At 42.4% G+C, this 17,804-nt stretch overlaps 1 protein-coding gene across 5 annotated transcripts in view; it reads right to left on the bottom strand.

Moving 5' to 3' along the window:
- The window catches only part of RASGRF2 (Ras protein specific guanine nucleotide releasing factor 2), a 229,960-nt gene that overhangs the window by 41,771 nt on the left and 170,385 nt on the right, over positions 1-17,804 (bottom strand). For all 5 annotated transcript variants that reach the window (XM_036848287.1, XM_036848288.1, XM_036848293.1 and 2 more), the window contains one exon: positions 12,282-12,388. In XM_036848287.1, coding sequence (XP_036704182.1) covers positions 12,282-12,388 — 107 coding nt within the window. The remainder of the gene's footprint in view (positions 1-12,281; positions 12,389-17,804) is intronic.

Below are 17,804 nucleotides of genomic sequence, written 5' to 3'. Positions count from 1 at the left end.
TTTTCTGCAGAAGAACCCCATACAGATCATTAGGCCAATTTTACAAATTTACAGTCAGCACATACTGGAATCAGACTAGAATTCAGGTTTCCAGATTTCTCTCCTCACGTGAGTCCTTTTTGACCCAGAAATGAAAGTGAAATGTGATGCTATTCTGAGGGGAGGAGAGAACAATGTCAAAAACAACAACAACAAAACCCAGCAGGATCAAATACTACACAGGTGAAAATAAGTACCAGCCTATGTGTCCAGGAAATCAGGAGGAGCCAAAAGGACTTTAAGTTGCTGTCCTAATTAAACTAAAGAGAGCATTCCCTATTTCATTTTGGCTGCCTTCGTGGGAAGTCTGAGCTTGTGAACTAACGCTGGTTTGTACCTGGTGGATGTTTGAGATTTCATAGCTTAGGCATTCAGAGGTCAACGGTGGCGGTGTGGCCAGCTAGAAGCAAATGGGGACCAATTAATAAGGACGAGACTAATATAAAAGGTATGTGGCCCACGGATTATATTCCCATTTGGTGATTTTTATAAAAGCATGTGCAAGGTTGAAGCAGTAGATGACTAATTTATCATTAAAAATAAATTTTTCATAGCTGCCAGCATGTCACATTGTGACTGAATTCTCTCTTCTTGTTCCCGGCACTGCCCCCCCCAGAACCCACTGGCAGGGGAAGGCCCAGAAGCCTCCTTGTACTTAGGGGCCCCTGAGCGGTGGGGCTGCATCCCGATCCACCTGGGATAGTGGGGTCTGGGGTCCCGAGGCCTGGACAATAGCGGGGGTTTTCTGACCTGTGACCGTGGACAGCACCAGCCCCAACTCCTGCCCTGGCCAGTGACCGGCGGAGACTGTTAATCACTGTCTGAATGCAGGAGGCACTGCAGTGGTTTCTGGAAGGGAGAAAGGGCTCTGCCCCACGTCAACCTTTAGCAAATACAAATCCTTTGTCTAAGTGACACAGGGTCTAGGACGAAAGTAACTTTTCTAAGAGAAGACTTAGAGGAAGCAGTGTCAGTGCTAACATATGATACGCTCACTGTTTTGAGTCAGAAGTGGCTTTTTACTTTACACTTTTGAGCGGTCTGCATCCCAAGCATTGGCCGGCGAGATGGGGAGGCTGTGAGATGGTTGGTTAGGAGCCTGAGCTGGGCAGCCAGCAGCCCGGGTGCGAAACCTGGTTCTGCCACTTGCCACCTGCATCATCTTGGGCAAACTGTTTCATCTCCAGCCTTCAATTTCCCCATCTACAAAGCTGGGATTATACCTTCCCTCTCTCAAAAGGCTGGAGTAAGGAGTAAAGGACTTAGTATTTGAAAACTGCTTAACAATACAGTATTGTTAAAGAATGTTTTGAAAACACTGGGAGTCTGTCATTCAGAATGCATCGTCAGAGAGGAAACTGCCTTCTAGGTGGGGGGTTAGGTTTTCAATTTCTTGTAAAAGATGGTATGTCCCATATTGTAACTAAGACAATCTCAAACCTCAGGCTGGCTCAGAGATCATTTGCCTGGAATCCCATCACCCCTCCTCCCAGCTCGTGCCAGGGACACATCTCCCCTGGGAGTGGACATGGGGAAATCACATCCAGCTGTGGTGAGGATTCGGAAACGGGGCATTTGTAGAGTCCTGGGCATCTTCAGGAGAGTGAGGTCAGGAAGCACCCACGTGTGGCAGAGAGTACTGTGGACAGGGAAGCACTCTTTCTCCTGAGAAAGCTCCAAGATCAGGCAACCCTACTCTGAAGGCTGCCTTGTGAGTGGAAAGAAGATCTGTGGCCCAGGAGCAGACACTGGGCAGTGCATGCGGACAGGGCAAGTCCTCCACGGCAGACTCGTAGGAGCGGGTATAGACAAGGAGGGGGCTGAGCCCGAGGAGAGGACAGGGCCGGAAGCAGGCGGAGAGCTGTCCGTCGAGGCGATGGGAGCTGCCTGTTCAGTAGCTGGTTCTTTTTTATGCATTTCATTCTCCCGCCCACAACAAAAGTCTGTACTGTGCTTGTCCTGGTCCAACCTCCGTTTCAGATTTGCAGCAAAGGATAAATCTGAACTTAGTGCTTTAATCTGAGGCTGGATTTTGCGTTTTACTAAGCAACGTCAACAAATTAAAAAATTTTAAAGGGCCCCCTGTCATCTGTCAAAATAAGAAACAGAAGAGACGAAATGATAAACTCCCATTTTAGGACACCCTGATCCCTGAGGTCTTTGAACACACTAAGCACTGGCCATCACAGCAGCACCCACTTTTCTGCCTCAATAAGTCAACAGGGCATGTTCCCACTATACCGCTGGCCTGGGGCTGCCGGCCCAAACCAAACCTAAGGATGCTCATTGTGCTTCCTTACTGGGAAAAAGCCATCATCTCCTCTGTCAGATTTATAACCCCAACACCAATGTTACATAAAGGTTTTGCTTTTGTCTACATAAGCCCAGTATGGGTGTGTCCCCCTTCAGCAGGCTCACTGGGGCCATAGCGGGGACCACCCATCAGGTTCCTGCTTCCAAGGAACGGGGCACTGCAGGGGAGCGTGGAAAGAATTCTGAGCCAGACGTCAGAGCTGGGTCTGGCTCACTGCTGAACTTCTGAGTGGCCTGGAACTGTGTTTGTTATTCTGTAGCCACTAGTCACACGGGGCCAGAGGCTACTATTCTGGATGCTATGCACGTAGAACATTTCCACCGCTATAGAAAGTTCACTGGGCAGTGCTGATCGAACCTCCCTGAGACCTGACGGCTTCACTGGTCAAATAGGGGTAATGGCATTTTGTCTGAAAGCCTGGGTTCAGCCCAGATGCACCCTCACAGGGCTCTACCGAGACCAGCCATCCGCAGTGTTCTGAGGATCCATCTAGAACAGTTACTCTAACAGGAGTTACCTTCCGTAACCCCTCACAGTCACAAGGAGGAGTAAGTAGTACCATCCCCACTTCATAGAAGAAGAAAGGGAGGCCTGGGGGAGCGAAGCAGTTTGCTGACACACGATAGGGCAGGGTTTCAATCCAGGCAACTTTGACTCTGAGGCCTGTGCTCTTACCCACATCGTCCTGCTTTTCCAACAAGATCCTGAAGGCCCCTCTGCTCGGGATCCACGGAACATGGACAGACGGCCTGGGTTCAGCTCCTACTAGGACTTTTGGAGGCATAAGAACTTTCACCTCTGCTGCTCTGAGTGACTACAGAGTGGGGCTGTGAGGGCTGCTAATTCCTGTCTGATACCCCAAGCTACATTTATTTGTTAATTGTGTTCAGAAAGTGTTATAGAATATATTTTTTAAGGTTATACAATAATATTTATTTTCCGTTTAAAAGATTATTTTGGGCTACTCAAATACAATAGGCTTCATATTAGAATTTTTGAAAGCTGTTGTTTTCCCTAAGCACTCTCTCACTCTGACAGTCAGTTGCAGATGATAAAAATTTCCTAGGTTTGTTCTTTCTTTGTCCTTTCCTTGATACACGTATGGTAGTTAACCTAGTTTGTAAAGGATACAAGTAAGAATGACTATAAAGTGACACTGTCACCTCATAACTGCCTCCTTTTAAGTTGACCTGTTTTTATACCCTACCATGCAGCTAATAGACAGTAGCATACAAATAGCATTATAGAATATATTTTTTAATAAAAAGACTAATAGGGTCTGTGTGAGTATGTGTATATGTGTGTATATATTTCTATGATAAAGTATATATAAAACCCTCTTATAAATGTATACATACTTACACCCTTATGAATATAAATTTTAAAAGTATCATACACAATGTTAAAAGTAAAAGAGCAAACTGGGGGAGGTAATAGAAATAAAAGCAAAAATAAACAAATGGGACCTAATCAAACTTACAAGCTTTTGCACAGTAAAGGAAACCATAAGCAAAACGAAAAGACAACCTACGGACCGGTGGAAAATATTTGCAAATGATGTGATTGACAAGGGCTTAATTTCCAAAATATGCAAACAGCTCATACAACTCAACAATAAAAAAAACAACCCAATCGAAAAACTGGTAGAAGATCTAAATAGACATTTCTCCAAAGAAGACATACAGATGGTCAATAGGCACATGAAAAGATGCTCAAAATCGCTAATTATTAGAGAAATGCAAATCAAAACTACAATGAGGTGCCACCTCACACCTGTCAGAATGGCTATCATTGAAAAGTCTACAAATAATAAATGCTGGAGAGGGAGGAAAGGGAACCCTCCTACACTATTAGTGGGAATGTAAGTTGGTACAGCCACTGTGGAAAACAATATGGAGGTTCCTCAAAAAACTAACAATAGAGTTGCTGAATGATCCAGCAATCCCACTCCTGGGCATATACCTGGACAAAATAATAATTCTAAAAGATACATGCACCCCTATGTTAATAGAAGCACTATTCATAATAGCCAAGACATGGAAGCAACCTAAATGCCCATCGACATTTATGATGGACATTTATGAATGAAGAAGATGTGGTAATATATATATATATATATATATATATATATATATATATATATATATACACACACACACACATACACACAATGGAATATTACTCAGCCATAAGAAAAAATGAAATAATGCCATTTGCAGCAACATGGATGAACCTAGAGATTATCATACTAAGTGAAGTAAGTCAGAAAGAGAAAGACAAATGCCATATGATATCATTTATATGTGGAATCTAAAATGTGACACAAATGAACCTATCTACAAAACAGAAACAGATTCACAGACATAGAGAACAAATTTGTGGTTGCCAAGAGGGAGGGGAGGTGGGAGAGGAATGGATTGGGAATTTGGGGTTAGCAGATGCAAACTATTATATATAGAATGGGTAAACAACAAGGTCCTATTGTATAGCACAGGGAACTATATTTAATATCCTGTGATAAACCATAATGGAAAAGAACATAAAAAAGAATGTATATATTGGGTTGGCCAAAAAGTTACAGAAAAACCCAAATGAACTTTATGGCCAACTCAGTATACGTATAACTGAATCACTTTGCTGTACAGCAGAAATTAACACAACATTGTAAATCAACTATACAAATTTTTTTTTAAAAAGAACAAACTGGGGGAAATGAATGTAATTGGCAGATAAAGGGCTTAATCCTTACATATAACAAGTATATAATATCAATAAGAACAATACTAAAAGTAACAGAAAACTGAGTAATGCCCAGGAAGAGGGACACTTGACTGGGAGGGGCCTCTCCAGTGCCAGAAATGTTCCATTTCTTGCTCAGGGTGGGAGTTGTACAGGTGTGTTCATAGGTAAAAAGTCATTGAGTTATACTCATGTTCAGTGCCCTTTATTTGAAGTATGTAATATCTCAATAAAATGCAAAAAAGCACATAAACTAAGGAGTTCTTCATCAGCAGCTAAATATGCTCTGGGTCCATCATACAATGAAGGTAAGAGGACTGAAGTGAGTTAGAAACATAAGAGTTGAGTTATTTTGATAAAGTCTGTGAAATTACTCTTGCCAAGGCGACCTACACTTCCTGTACCATGAACAATAATGAAATAATCAGGCGGTGGTACTATTTTTCATAGATCTCATTAAATTGCTCTGTAGGCCATCCTTCCCCACCCTTTAGGGCAGGCACTAAAGTCATCCAGAAGCTTTACTTACAAGAACAATCTCTTCAATCAAAATGTCCAATCCAATATATTAATCGAAGTTCCATTTCAGTCCAGAATAAGCCGTTTCCCTCCTGCCTCTGCCTGGCCTGCCTCAAGCCTCGAAGCCCACATGGGAGGCCCCTTCTTCTCTCTCCACAACCTCCTCTCTGCTTTCTTGCTATCACTTCTGACCTTCCAGGGAAAGAAGGTAACCTGATGTTCTGGAGCAGGTGGAGCCTGGGCTGGTTCCTACTGGATGTGGTGGATGGGACAGTGGCTAGCTCCCCCTTTTGTGGCACTTGGTGGGATTTTTGGAGACCACTCTGCTGGAGACGTAAGGCCTGCTACCCCGACTCCGTCAATGTCTGGATTTTGCTCATGCTCACATCTACCCCAGTGTCTGGCACACTCTTGGGCTCAGTTCTTATTAGTAAATGAATGAAGGAGGTGAGAAAACTGAAAAGGGAGTAACAATATTCCCTCCATAAACTCCTTTGGGAAGAAGATTTTTATGTAAGTAGGCCATTTCTGTCTGACCTTACACTTTTAAAACATGTAGGCTAATTCCCTCTAGCCTACAATTAAGAAAATAAATGACGGTTTCATTCTCAGCCACTTGTCATTCAGATGGTACCCCTTGTCTGATGAAGCAAGTCGTAACCTGCGGACACAGCTGCAGGCTCCTTTATCAGTGCCATTCCATGGTCTGTAAAATCCCACAAACAAGTGGACAGAGTATTTTTTCAGAATTAGTTGATCAATAAGACAACTCAGGAAAATCAAAATTGCTATAGATTAAACAAACGAGACCTTCCACAGAGACTCGAGTGTAGATCTGAGCTGTTTATAGCCAGCCTCCAAGTCCCTCCCTGGCTGTGCACAGAGGACACAAGCAGAAACGCTAATTCAAAAATATACACGCACCCCAATGTTCATAGCGGCATTATTTGCAATTGCCAAGATATGGAAGCAACTTAATGTCCATCAACAGATGAATGGATAAAGAAGATGTGAGATATGCACACACACACACACACACACACACACACATATACAATGGAATATTAGCCATAAAAAAGAATGAAATTTTGCCATTTGTAGCAACATGGATGGACTTGGAGGGTATTAGACTAAGTGAAATAAGTCAGACAGAGAAAGACAAATACTGTATGATATCACTTATATGTGGAAACTAAAAAATACAACAACTAATGAATACAACACAAAAGAAGCAGACTCACAGATATAGAGAATACCCCAGTAGTTACCAGTGGGGAGAGGGAAGGAGGGGGGGCAATATAGGGGTAAGGGGCTAAGAGGTACAAACTACTGTGTATAAAATATGCTATAAGGATATATTGTACAACATGGGGCATATAGCCAATATTTTATACTAGCTATAGAGCATAACCTTTAAAACTTGTGACTCACTATATTGTACACCTGTAACTTATAAAATATTGTACATCAACTATACTTCAATTAAAAAATTTTTTTTTAAAAAAAGCTCTACAGTCCTGAAATACGCAGACACCTTGGAATTGTGTGACTGACATGTAAGGCTGTCCGGCAGGACACCCTTAAGAAGGGTGTGGACACCTAGTGAAAACACTTCCTTTACTCAGATTCTCTCTACACACAGCCCTGATTTCTGGTCCACTAGTGGTTGTATTCTCTGTCTTGGCTGACTTTGGAAACTTTAAAGGCTAGAAAATGACTTCCTGGAGAGAATGAACAACAGCAACATTAAAATATAAACTCAACAACTATTACTGGGCCTCTACCATGTACTCAGCATTGCGGAGCCGGTGAAAGGAGATACAAAGATCCCTGTCTGGATGGAGCTTCCAGGCTGGTTGGAGGGAGAGGAAGTGCGTATCTCTCCTGGCCTCAGCTGGAAGGGGTATAGTCATAGGCACCTATGTTGTACTTTATGTCCTTCATGCTTCTTAATCCAACGTCACCTTTAATTCTCACCACTTCCTTAGGTGAGGTAAAACAGGGATGGTTGTTCTCTTTTTTAGAGGGGGAAATGAGCGCCCAGAGAGACTGAGTGACCAGCTCAGGGCCCCAGGGAAGATACAGTGGCGGAGCTGGAAGGAAACCACAGGTCGTCCCCGACTCTGGGCTGCCGCTTCTCCTGCTGGTCCATAGACAGGGAGTATGGGGGAAACTCAGCTCGGCCTTGTGGCTGCACTTTCAACACGAAAGGAAAAAACTGAGTGAAAAAGCACAACAAAATGAGGAGCAATTAGGGCAGAGTATGTTCACAGATGAAAATGTTTAGAATCAGGAAAAAAAGGAAACATTTTAGCCTTACCAAATACTAAAGAAAAGGCTAGAAGTTTCCAGGAGAAGAAATGGCATTCTAGCACTACCTTTGGGGGTATGGGGAGAGTTGAAGGAGACATCCTAGGGAAATTTTATATCTCTGGAGAACCAACACCCATACTTCTGCAACTCTTTATTTCTCCTGAAATAAGTTCAGGGTAGCATCTGCCGATATTAGTTACCTTTGATGAGAAATGAGAAATAAATGCATGATATCCAATACTTTGTAGGAGACTCGATTTTCTAGATCATTTGGAGACAAATTTACATCTTGTGTCTCTGTGGCTTTTCTGTTTTCTACAAATTGCAATGGTGTCCCTACTTAGTCTACCATGTGAGAAAAAATGCAATTGTTAGCATGCTGCATTGCTTTGTGAAATGAGGACAACTCCCTACTCATTTTTTTTAAAAGCTACTACTTCAGGTAGCCACAATAATGCTACATTCTTCCTTAAATGGACTCAACTGGTACTGAATGAATCAGATAACAAAACCCCTCTTGTCCCAGCCCTTCATGTGTGATGTGAAAACCAAAGACAACAAAGATGAGGGTTAACTGGCAGAGTCAGATTATAGCCCAAGTTTTCTGACCAGCAGTCTCATCTCACAGCTGGACGTTGCCTTTGGAAGAGTAGAGACCTTTAGATAAACCTGAATAAAGGCATCAAGCTGTGTTGTTAATCCTTCTTTAAGCACCGTGGTGGTCATCCTGCTTAGGGTCCCTCAAGTCAGGGGCCACGCTCCCACCTCCTCTAACTCACCTGGCTAGGTCTGTGCCACAGTGGTGAGAGGAGACGCTGGGCACACGATGGGGCCTCTAGGACTGTGAGCTGAACCAGCTCTATCCACTGGAACTGTTTACTAATCCATTACCAAGAGCCTGGCTTGACCTGCTCTTGGTAACAACCCACTAAATTGATTCCTCTCTCCATTAAGACATTATGACTGGTCTGGTCTCTATAATGGTCACATAGGAAACGTAATGAATTTGGAGAAAGAGTACATTTTAATTTTAATTACATTTAAAATAAAAAGTAATTAAAATTGAATTTAATTACATTTTACTTGTAATGCCAGCTGGATAAATAAAGGTTTTGTTTAAAATCCATTACCATATGAAACTCTATAATGGTGCTATGCCCTTACTGCTCTACAAAATTCAGAAGAGAGAATTAAAAGGAAAGCACTTACTTTCCCAAAATAGTCAAATAGCAACTTCTCTTGTAAGTGTTGTTTACCAACTGGCAAGTAAAACCTAAAGTCTAAACTTTGGATCCAGGCCATGAGGTGTAATTAAAAGCACTCTGGCTTTGGAATGGACAGACCTGGGCTCAAGCCAAGCCTAAAGCAAATCAGTAAAGGGAGGAAAGGAGACCTGGACACTGACACCAGCAAAGAAAGTCCTAAAGCACCTGCCAAGAAGCAGAAATGTTACAGAAACACCCTGCACCTCACGCGCTTACACACAGGACGATGGAGAACTCGGCTGAATGAGGAAGGTGACAGGCTGTGCACATGATGAAGTTATGCCAGGACCATCGAACGCTAACCGCAGATCCCCGCAATCCACTCACTCGTGCAGGGAAGGTAAGAAAAGACAAATGAGTGAGTGGTAAGAACTGCCTTTGGCACATCGGGGTCTAAACTTTATACCGTAATCCTGACAGGAGAATAGACTGGATGCCTCAGCAATTTGTACCATCCACACATGTAGCGATGTACCCCCTGATGTGGAGAGGGTCTGGGAAGCTGGGCTTCCCAGTGTGGTTCCCTAATTGGAATTGATTACAAAGTGCTTTCCCATGTGTGAGCACATCTGAAGTAACAGGCTGCAAAGTATCTGAACTGTCCAAACAAAAGATAACACCTAGGGGCTTTTTGGATTAGAACTAAAGGCCACCAGGACAATCTGAATAAAGAGAGTCTTGCTTTCACATCAATCCATTTTCTACTCCAAGGGCTTGGTGCTATTCAACTTGATATTGCCTGTATGCACACATGTATACATGCATGTACAAGGTAGCTATCAAATCAGACGATAACATTTTGCTCCAAATCTCTTAATTATAAGTGACGGATTCAGCACACCAATCTCTTCCCATCATGAATTCTCTCTACCAAAAGTAAAATAACCCCAGCCTACTGTAATTTGATTTGTGGTACTTTTCCAGCTACTATAAGAGTTATATGTGAATTGTGAGGGATCCCTGTTTGAGATTTGAAAAAGAGGGCACTGGACTTCCCTGGTGGTGCAGTGGTTAACAGTCCGTCTTCCAATGCAGGGGACACGGGTTCAAGCCCTCATCCGGGAGGATCCCACATGCCACGGAGCAGCTAAGCCCGTGGGCCACAACTACTGAGCCTGCAAGCCACAACTACTGAGCCCACGTGCCACAACTGCAGAGGCCACCGTGATGAGAGGCCCATGCACCGTGGTGAGGAGTGGCCCCTGCTTACAGCAACTGGAGGGAGCCCATGCACAGAAACGAAGACCCAACGCAGCCAAGAATAAAAACAAATAAATACATAAATTTATAAAAAAAAGAAAAAGAAAAAGAAAAAGAGGGCACTGGGGATTGATAAAAGGAAAGTGAGGCTGATGGGGAAGCAGGGTTAGAGCTCCTGAGGGAAGATGTGGAGGAGAGGAGGGAGCTGGGGCCAGGGAAACCTGGGCTGTGACTTTGAGTCTTGGCATGAACTTGCAGGGGCCAAGCTGTGACCGGGGAAGAGAGCAAATTAGCATCTGCTCAACTTTGTCTGTCGAAGCTACTCTGCATCTCTAAGCCACTGTCGGATCCAGGAATCAGAAGTCAAGACTCTGAGTCAAAACCCAGAGATGATGGGATGGACGGTCAGGTGCAAGAGAAATATCACTATCATGTTTTATCTGCAATGAGGCAAAAGGGATTCAAAGCAGCTCACTGAGACTGTGCAAAAGAGAGACTAGACATTTCCAATGAGCTAAGGATGGTTCTCAGAATTTGGGTCATACAGGATCCATTTTTATTTACTAAAGATGTGTAAGATGAAATGTTTACATACTTTATTTAATGTGCTGTCTTTGTTTTTATTTTAATTAGTATTTAAGAGTTGTCACAGGCTAACTGGTGGTGAGGTCCAAATCCCACTTGTTCCAATTAGTGAATTGTCTTGCCACAGGGGTTTCAGAAGCCTGGCCCTCGTGTGACTCTCTCTGATGAGCGTTCATTACCAAGGGCCAGGCGGTAGACCTCTGAGAATATAATGAAGTGAGCCATGGGAATTCCTTGCATTTTTTTCTTTTTCTCTACTCATTAGCTAACTCACATTTTATGTTTCCCGTGTTCTGATCTGAGCCATGAAGGGCCCCCTTCTCTCTCTCAAACTCTCCTTGCTGGGTGCTAGCCAGCCAGTGTCCAGGAGGGCCCACCCTTTATTTGGCAGTGGGGGCATTGTTTGGCACAATTCATGCCTTGAATCAGTGAGGCAAAGGGGGCCCTTGCTTCATTTTGTGAGATGGTGAAATCCATATAAATTCTATAAACTTGCACTGAAAACACACAAATAGATAACAAGCAGGTGTCCTGTCAGCATGATGCAATTTAAAAACAGTACATTAGACTCTTGAACAACACAGATTTGAACTGCATGGGTCCACTTGTATGTGGATGTTTTTCAATAGTAAGTTCTACAGTACTGCACAATCTGCAGTTGGTTGAATCCTCAGACGTGGAGGAACAACATATATCACATGACCATGGGTACAGAGGGCCAACTATAAGTTATATGCAAATTTTCCACTGCGCAGAGGGCTGGTGCTCCTCACCATCACATTCAAGAGACAACTGCACTAGAAACCGAAACGTCAAAGGGCATGAGGCAAAGTATCTTCTGAATCGGGCTGAGAAAACACTCCCTGACCAGACACCAGAGTGTCTGGTACCAGAATGCTGCTTACTTCCAGGGGCACCTGCCGTTTACTTCCAGGAGGTACCACCCCAGCTGAGCCAACTCCACTTACAGAGAGGGCCCTGTGAACAGTGCTCCCGGGTGGCAGGGGACAGTGGCCCTGCCACAGCTCTAGTGCCCACAGTGGGTGCTGTTGCCTGAGAGATGAGGGAAGAGGGGAGCCCTGCTTGATCTCTTGTGCCGTGCCCTTTGTAGATGTGAAACAGCAGATGTTAGCGGTACACGTTAGTTTGCTTTGATCTGTATGCCCGCCCTCCAGTTTCTTCCCTTCCTATGTTCCAAGTTCAAGGTTTCAAACTCCAACTCCAAAGAATCAGAAGGCGTTGTAATGATTTAAAAAGTTGGTTTTAAAAAAAATCCTTGAAAGTCATTACCGAGGCCACTGAATTACCTGTGCGTGCTTTGAGACCCAGTGACGGAGGACGTTCAGTACGCGATTGGTGGCTGTTCTACGTATGATAAACTCTTTGTCACATGTTCTCTCGGTGTTGTTAAATCCTTAGGAGGAAAAGAAACACACACATGTTGTAGTTAAAGCCACTCCCCAGGGACCTGGAAAAGGTCACTTATTTTGGGACATTGGTTAATGAAACTCACAAATGACACATCTTGGCAGAGGAGCAAGTGGCTTCAGACTGCTGTGGGTTCTGCTTACTTACCTATTATACCCTCAGCAGCGAGGCCACCACATAGTTACAGGTGCAATTAAATGAATAATGTGCACATATTTGTTAAAGGCCACTGATTGAAGCTAAAGCCGGTCTAGTGACACTTCCATTTGTGCCTGTCTTGTTATATAATATAAAGCCAAGAAGGAGTTTTAACAAAGTGTTTGAATCAACATTAGTTTATACTTTTGCTCCAAAGGCATTATATAACCACAAACATTTTCAATATCTGTAGATGGATGAGCCTTGGCTCACAGATGATACAAATACTTTCTTGTGCACCCATGTATTGAGAAGCAGTATAGCATAGTGGTTAAGAACATGAACTCCACAGCCAGACTGTCTGGGTTCAAATCCCTGTTCTCCTACTATGTAAGTTATGGCTCCTCTTTGGTGACCAGTTTCCTCATGTCCTGCATGGGATAAGTGTACCAACCTCAGAGACTTGTTTGGAGATTAAGTTAGTGCATGTTAAGCATTTAGAATGGCACTTGAGAAAACAGTGGGAGCTTATTAAAGTCACCAATAACCTCCATGTCTCTATACTCAAGGGATATCTATCATCTCTCCATAGGAAATCTCATCTAATGATCACCTATAAAAAATTACTCACATATTTATGTCCCAAGATTTCTTCTCCGAACTCTAGACCCATATATCCAACTGCCTCTTGATATTTTCCTCTTAGATGTTTCAAAAACCTCAAACTCAATATGTGCGAAAGAAAAACCGATGGCCTTTCCACCAAACCTTGTCCTTTTCCAGTGTTCCCCATCTCAGTAAAGGAACAGCATCAGCCATCCAGCTACATAAGCCTGAAACTTTGGAATTGTTCTTAGACCATCTCTCTTCTTCTCCCTGATAACTTTACTTGCAAAATAAATCTCAAATCTGTCCATGTCATCATATCCACAAAGCCAAAACTGGCATCGAGCTCCAGCAATTATCATCTAGTCCACTGACAATAGCCTCCTAACTAGTTTCATTGTCACTCCTGCCTCCTCAAATCTGTTCTCTTTTCTGAAGTCAGAAAGATCTTCCAAAGGGCAAATTAGATGTGTCATTCCCCTGTTTAAAGCCCTTCAATGACTCAGGATAAATACAAAACTCCTTAACACAGCCTACAACATTGTCCATGGTTTGGCTCTTAGCTCCCTCTCAGCCTTTTCTGAGACCATATTCTTCTCACTATTTCCTCTTCCATTTAACCACCCTTCTTTCAGCCCCTCATCCTCACACCAGCGCCTTTGCATATACCGTCTTTCACTCAGTGAAAGCCACTCTTATTTCACTTCCCCAAATGAGCCCTTCCTGGCTTGAGCTGGGTAAATCCCCCATCACACATCTCACAGCAACATGCACGTTTACTTTCTGACACTTGCTACATTTGCAATTTTACATTTATTTATGTGATTATTTGTGTCCTCCATGAAGATAAGGATCAGATATGTTTTTGCTGAGCGTGAGCACATATGCGGCATGTAGCAGATGCTGGACACAATATATATTTGCTGAATGAATGAACAAAAGCTTGGATAGTAGGAACTAACTATTTATTTGAATATGCTACAAATGTAAGGATGATTCAGTGAAAGACTGAACGAACAGTCATCAGAACCCATGAATGAGTTACACGAAAAAGTCCATGAGCTTCTAAAGGGCAGGGACCCCTTCTCCATACTCCTCTTTGACTGTAGACAGGCATCTTCCACCCACTAGCAGACACTGTCAGAGGACGATGATGTGCTCTTGGCAGACTAGATATCTTGAAAAAATCTTTTGCTATTAGAAGCTTAGAAATTCTGGGTAAAATATAATAAATATCTTTTTAAATGCATAGCTGAGTTCTCAAGAAAATAAGGAATTTTCCAGGGTCAAACACACAGAGAGATCTGAAAACCAGAACTAAGCCTCTGAATTATTGCTGTCTGCCTTAAGAGGAGAGCAGTTTACCAGTCTTGGTAACAGGAGACGTGGATTGTAAATCCACGTGATTCAGGAGACGATGGCCCAGGAAGTGTGAGTGACAGAATTAGAACTGAGACTCCCACATAAAGTTGGAACTCTCGAAAGACCATCCCCTCTGCCCAAGAGAGGATTAGGAAACGAAATTCTCCAACCCGCAAAAGGAGACAGTTAAGAAACTTGACTGTCTTAGCCTGGATCTCAGTGAGGGTGAAACAAAGGCTCCCTGAGAACTGATAACCACAGGAGCACCTCATGTAGGTTTGAAGCCCAGATTGAACCACTACTGGCTGGCCCCAGCCAGGGATAACTCTGGAGGCCCTGACAAAAGCACACACAAAACCTCTCCGGAGGGACAAACGCTCGCCCTCAGCCTATACTGGATGACCAACAAGAAAGGCCTCTGAAGAAAACCTCACAATCCCAAAGTACAAAACACACAAGCCATCCACCATGAACACGGGTCTGTAGACACAGGGATCAGGAGCTCCCCACCTCACCCCCCCACCACCACCACCAAGAATTTCAGAAACTAGAACTATGCAATAGTTCTAGTTCAAATATCCTAAAATTAGGATGTTTATAAAGTCTAAAGATATAAAAGTAGGAACTGAAAACATGTGAAAAGAATTTAAAATATTTCAAGTCAAATTTTACAAGAACCACATAAAATGTCTTCAAATTAATGGAATTATTCTTTCAATTACTGCTGACAAATAGACAAGTTGAAATTTAAAACGTGGATAGATATTATAAATAAATACAGGTTAGACCCAGTTGAATAAAGAAAGAGTAAACTGTAAAGAGATCTGAAAAATAGATCTGAGAAAATTACCCAAATGCAGTACAAAGAGCTAAAGAGGTAGAAAACAAACATATATATGGAATGTAAAAAAAAAAAAAAAAAAAAAAAAATGGTTCTGAAGAACCTAGGGGCAGGACAGGAATAAAGAATGCAGACGTAGAGAATGGACTTGAGGACACGGGGAGGGGGAAGGGTAAGCTGGGACGAAGTGAGCGAGTGGCATTGACATACATACACTACCAAATGTAAAATAGATAGCTAGTGGGAAGCAGCCGCATAGCACAGGGAGATCAGCTCGGTGCTTTGTGACCACCTAGAGGGGTGGGATAGGGAGGGTGGGAGGGAGACACAAGAGGGAGGAGATATGGGGATGTATGTATACGTATAGCTGATTCACTTTGTTATACAGCAGAAACTAACAACACTGTAAAGCAATTATACTCCAATATAGATGTTAAAAAAAATAAAAAAGTAAAGAGGTAGAAAACAGGAAAGAGGGGAGACTGGCTGTCTGATTGGGAGCGTGGCCCCACGTGCTATATTACAGCAAGACCATCCTATCAGCTGAGCACATGAGAGCACAGTTAAGGCAACTTCAGTTAATGACTGGGCAGCAGCCCCGTTTATAAAACTTGATCTATCAGGATTTACTACAGGTATGCCCCTCAGATAGATAGTTTATGTATCTGGTTTAGGGAATTTCTAAATTGGTGGTTTAAATAGAATTGACAGAGTATTTCTAAGATCAAAGACCTCCATCTGTTGATCAAGCAGTGAAAAAGATTCCCATTTTTCACAGATTTTAAAGCTCTGTGATCAGAGCAACAATTTTCTGCAACTTGTCAGATTTCCTCCTTATTGCAAACCACCATCTAAGCTGGGGGCTGCTTGGGCAATATTTATTTCTGAATTTAAACATGAACCACATAGCGAATTGGTGGCAATATCCATGTAGAAGGCATTCTGTCATAAAATAATGGATCTACCCCCAAGAAGTTCTTATGCCATTTTTTGGAAGAGCAAAGTGTCACAGCACAACCAAACTCCACAGACACCAGGAGAGTTTGTTTTACTAACATCACACATCTGGAATACTGTCACCCCGAGATTCCTGTCTTTCCAATTTATGCATGTCTTTTTTTCAGTTGTAGGCACTGGTCAAACAAGCTAATTTGGGTTAAAAAGCCATCTGGAAAAGTGATAAGAACCAAATCACCGTATGTGTGAATTTAAGAATGAGATTCAACTTTATGGTCCTTCCCCCAGACACCTTGTGAGTCATTCTCTCCCTTATAGCAATTGGTAGATGCAACATCTCTCTGATTGAACTATACACTCCCTGGTGAAGGGATTTTATCTCAGGCATCTTTGGAGGCCCTTCAGCTTTGCACACAGGCACTCAGCAGTTATTTTTCTTAACAAAAATTGCAGCACTCCCAATGAAAACTATTTGAAAGTGTCTGCAGATGCTATGTATCTGAATTAAGGGCATTTTCCCACCATATTGCTATGATGACTATGTATTTGAAATCTATCACAAGCAGGACATACAATAAAGTAGCGGGGAGGGAGGGAAGGAAATTTTAAAATAGAGAAAAGGAGGAAATTTTTCATTTTATACTTCAAATGATGTGATACTTAGCTAACTTCACTGCCTACTTTGTAAGAGGCAAGTAAAATAATGGTGAGATGGAAATAAGATTACATGTAGGTGGATTATGGGCTTGTCCAGTTAGAGCTGAGGACAAACTGTCAAAGACAAGGAATTCTTGAACATGGGAAGGTATTTTAACATCTAAAGTAGATCGCCAAGAAGTGGACCATGGAGTTGTTGTTAATGCCAACAAAGCATCTTTAGGCCATCCTCTGACTTGGTGAGGAAAGTTAGAGTACAATCAGGAAGAGCCAAAAAGCACAGAGATAATATTGATGTCAGTGGTCCATGGTGATGGGCTGCCTGGAAGGAAAAGTAAATGCTAACTATTGGTTACTTTAACCACGCTTCTAGAACCTGTTTCTTATTGTGAATAATTTTATCCCCAGTACCTGGCATTGTAGGTCTTAATAAATTTAGGCTTATTGAATGAATGCATTGAGATCACGTTAATGACTATATCAGTGAGGCAATTAAGAAAAATGCCACAACAGTGAGGAATAATTTTTTACAATATACAAATGGGACTCAATCTCTCCAATAACATCAATGTTATCCATGTGCTTTACTCTGTCCAGTAGATATCTTTCTTTAAAAGTCACGTGCAGTACAAAATCATATAATTGGTTTGTACATTTCTGTATTGGATTACAACTGTATTTCTACTCTGGTTGTTGGCATGGAAAAATCGTTCATATTTATTGTTTCTTTGTGCCAGGCATTGTGCTAGGAGCTTAACAAGTGGTCTATATTTTAACCCTTGAAATAATAACAATTGGCATTTATTGCATGCCCACCAAGTACCAAATATAGGACCATGAG

The sequence above is a fragment of the Balaenoptera musculus genome, chromosome 3, assembly GCF_009873245.2.
Source record: "Balaenoptera musculus isolate JJ_BM4_2016_0621 chromosome 3, mBalMus1.pri.v3, whole genome shotgun sequence".
Taxonomy (NCBI): Eukaryota; Metazoa; Chordata; class Mammalia; order Artiodactyla; family Balaenopteridae; genus Balaenoptera; species Balaenoptera musculus.
This window is presented reverse-complemented; position numbering and strand designations above follow the sequence as displayed.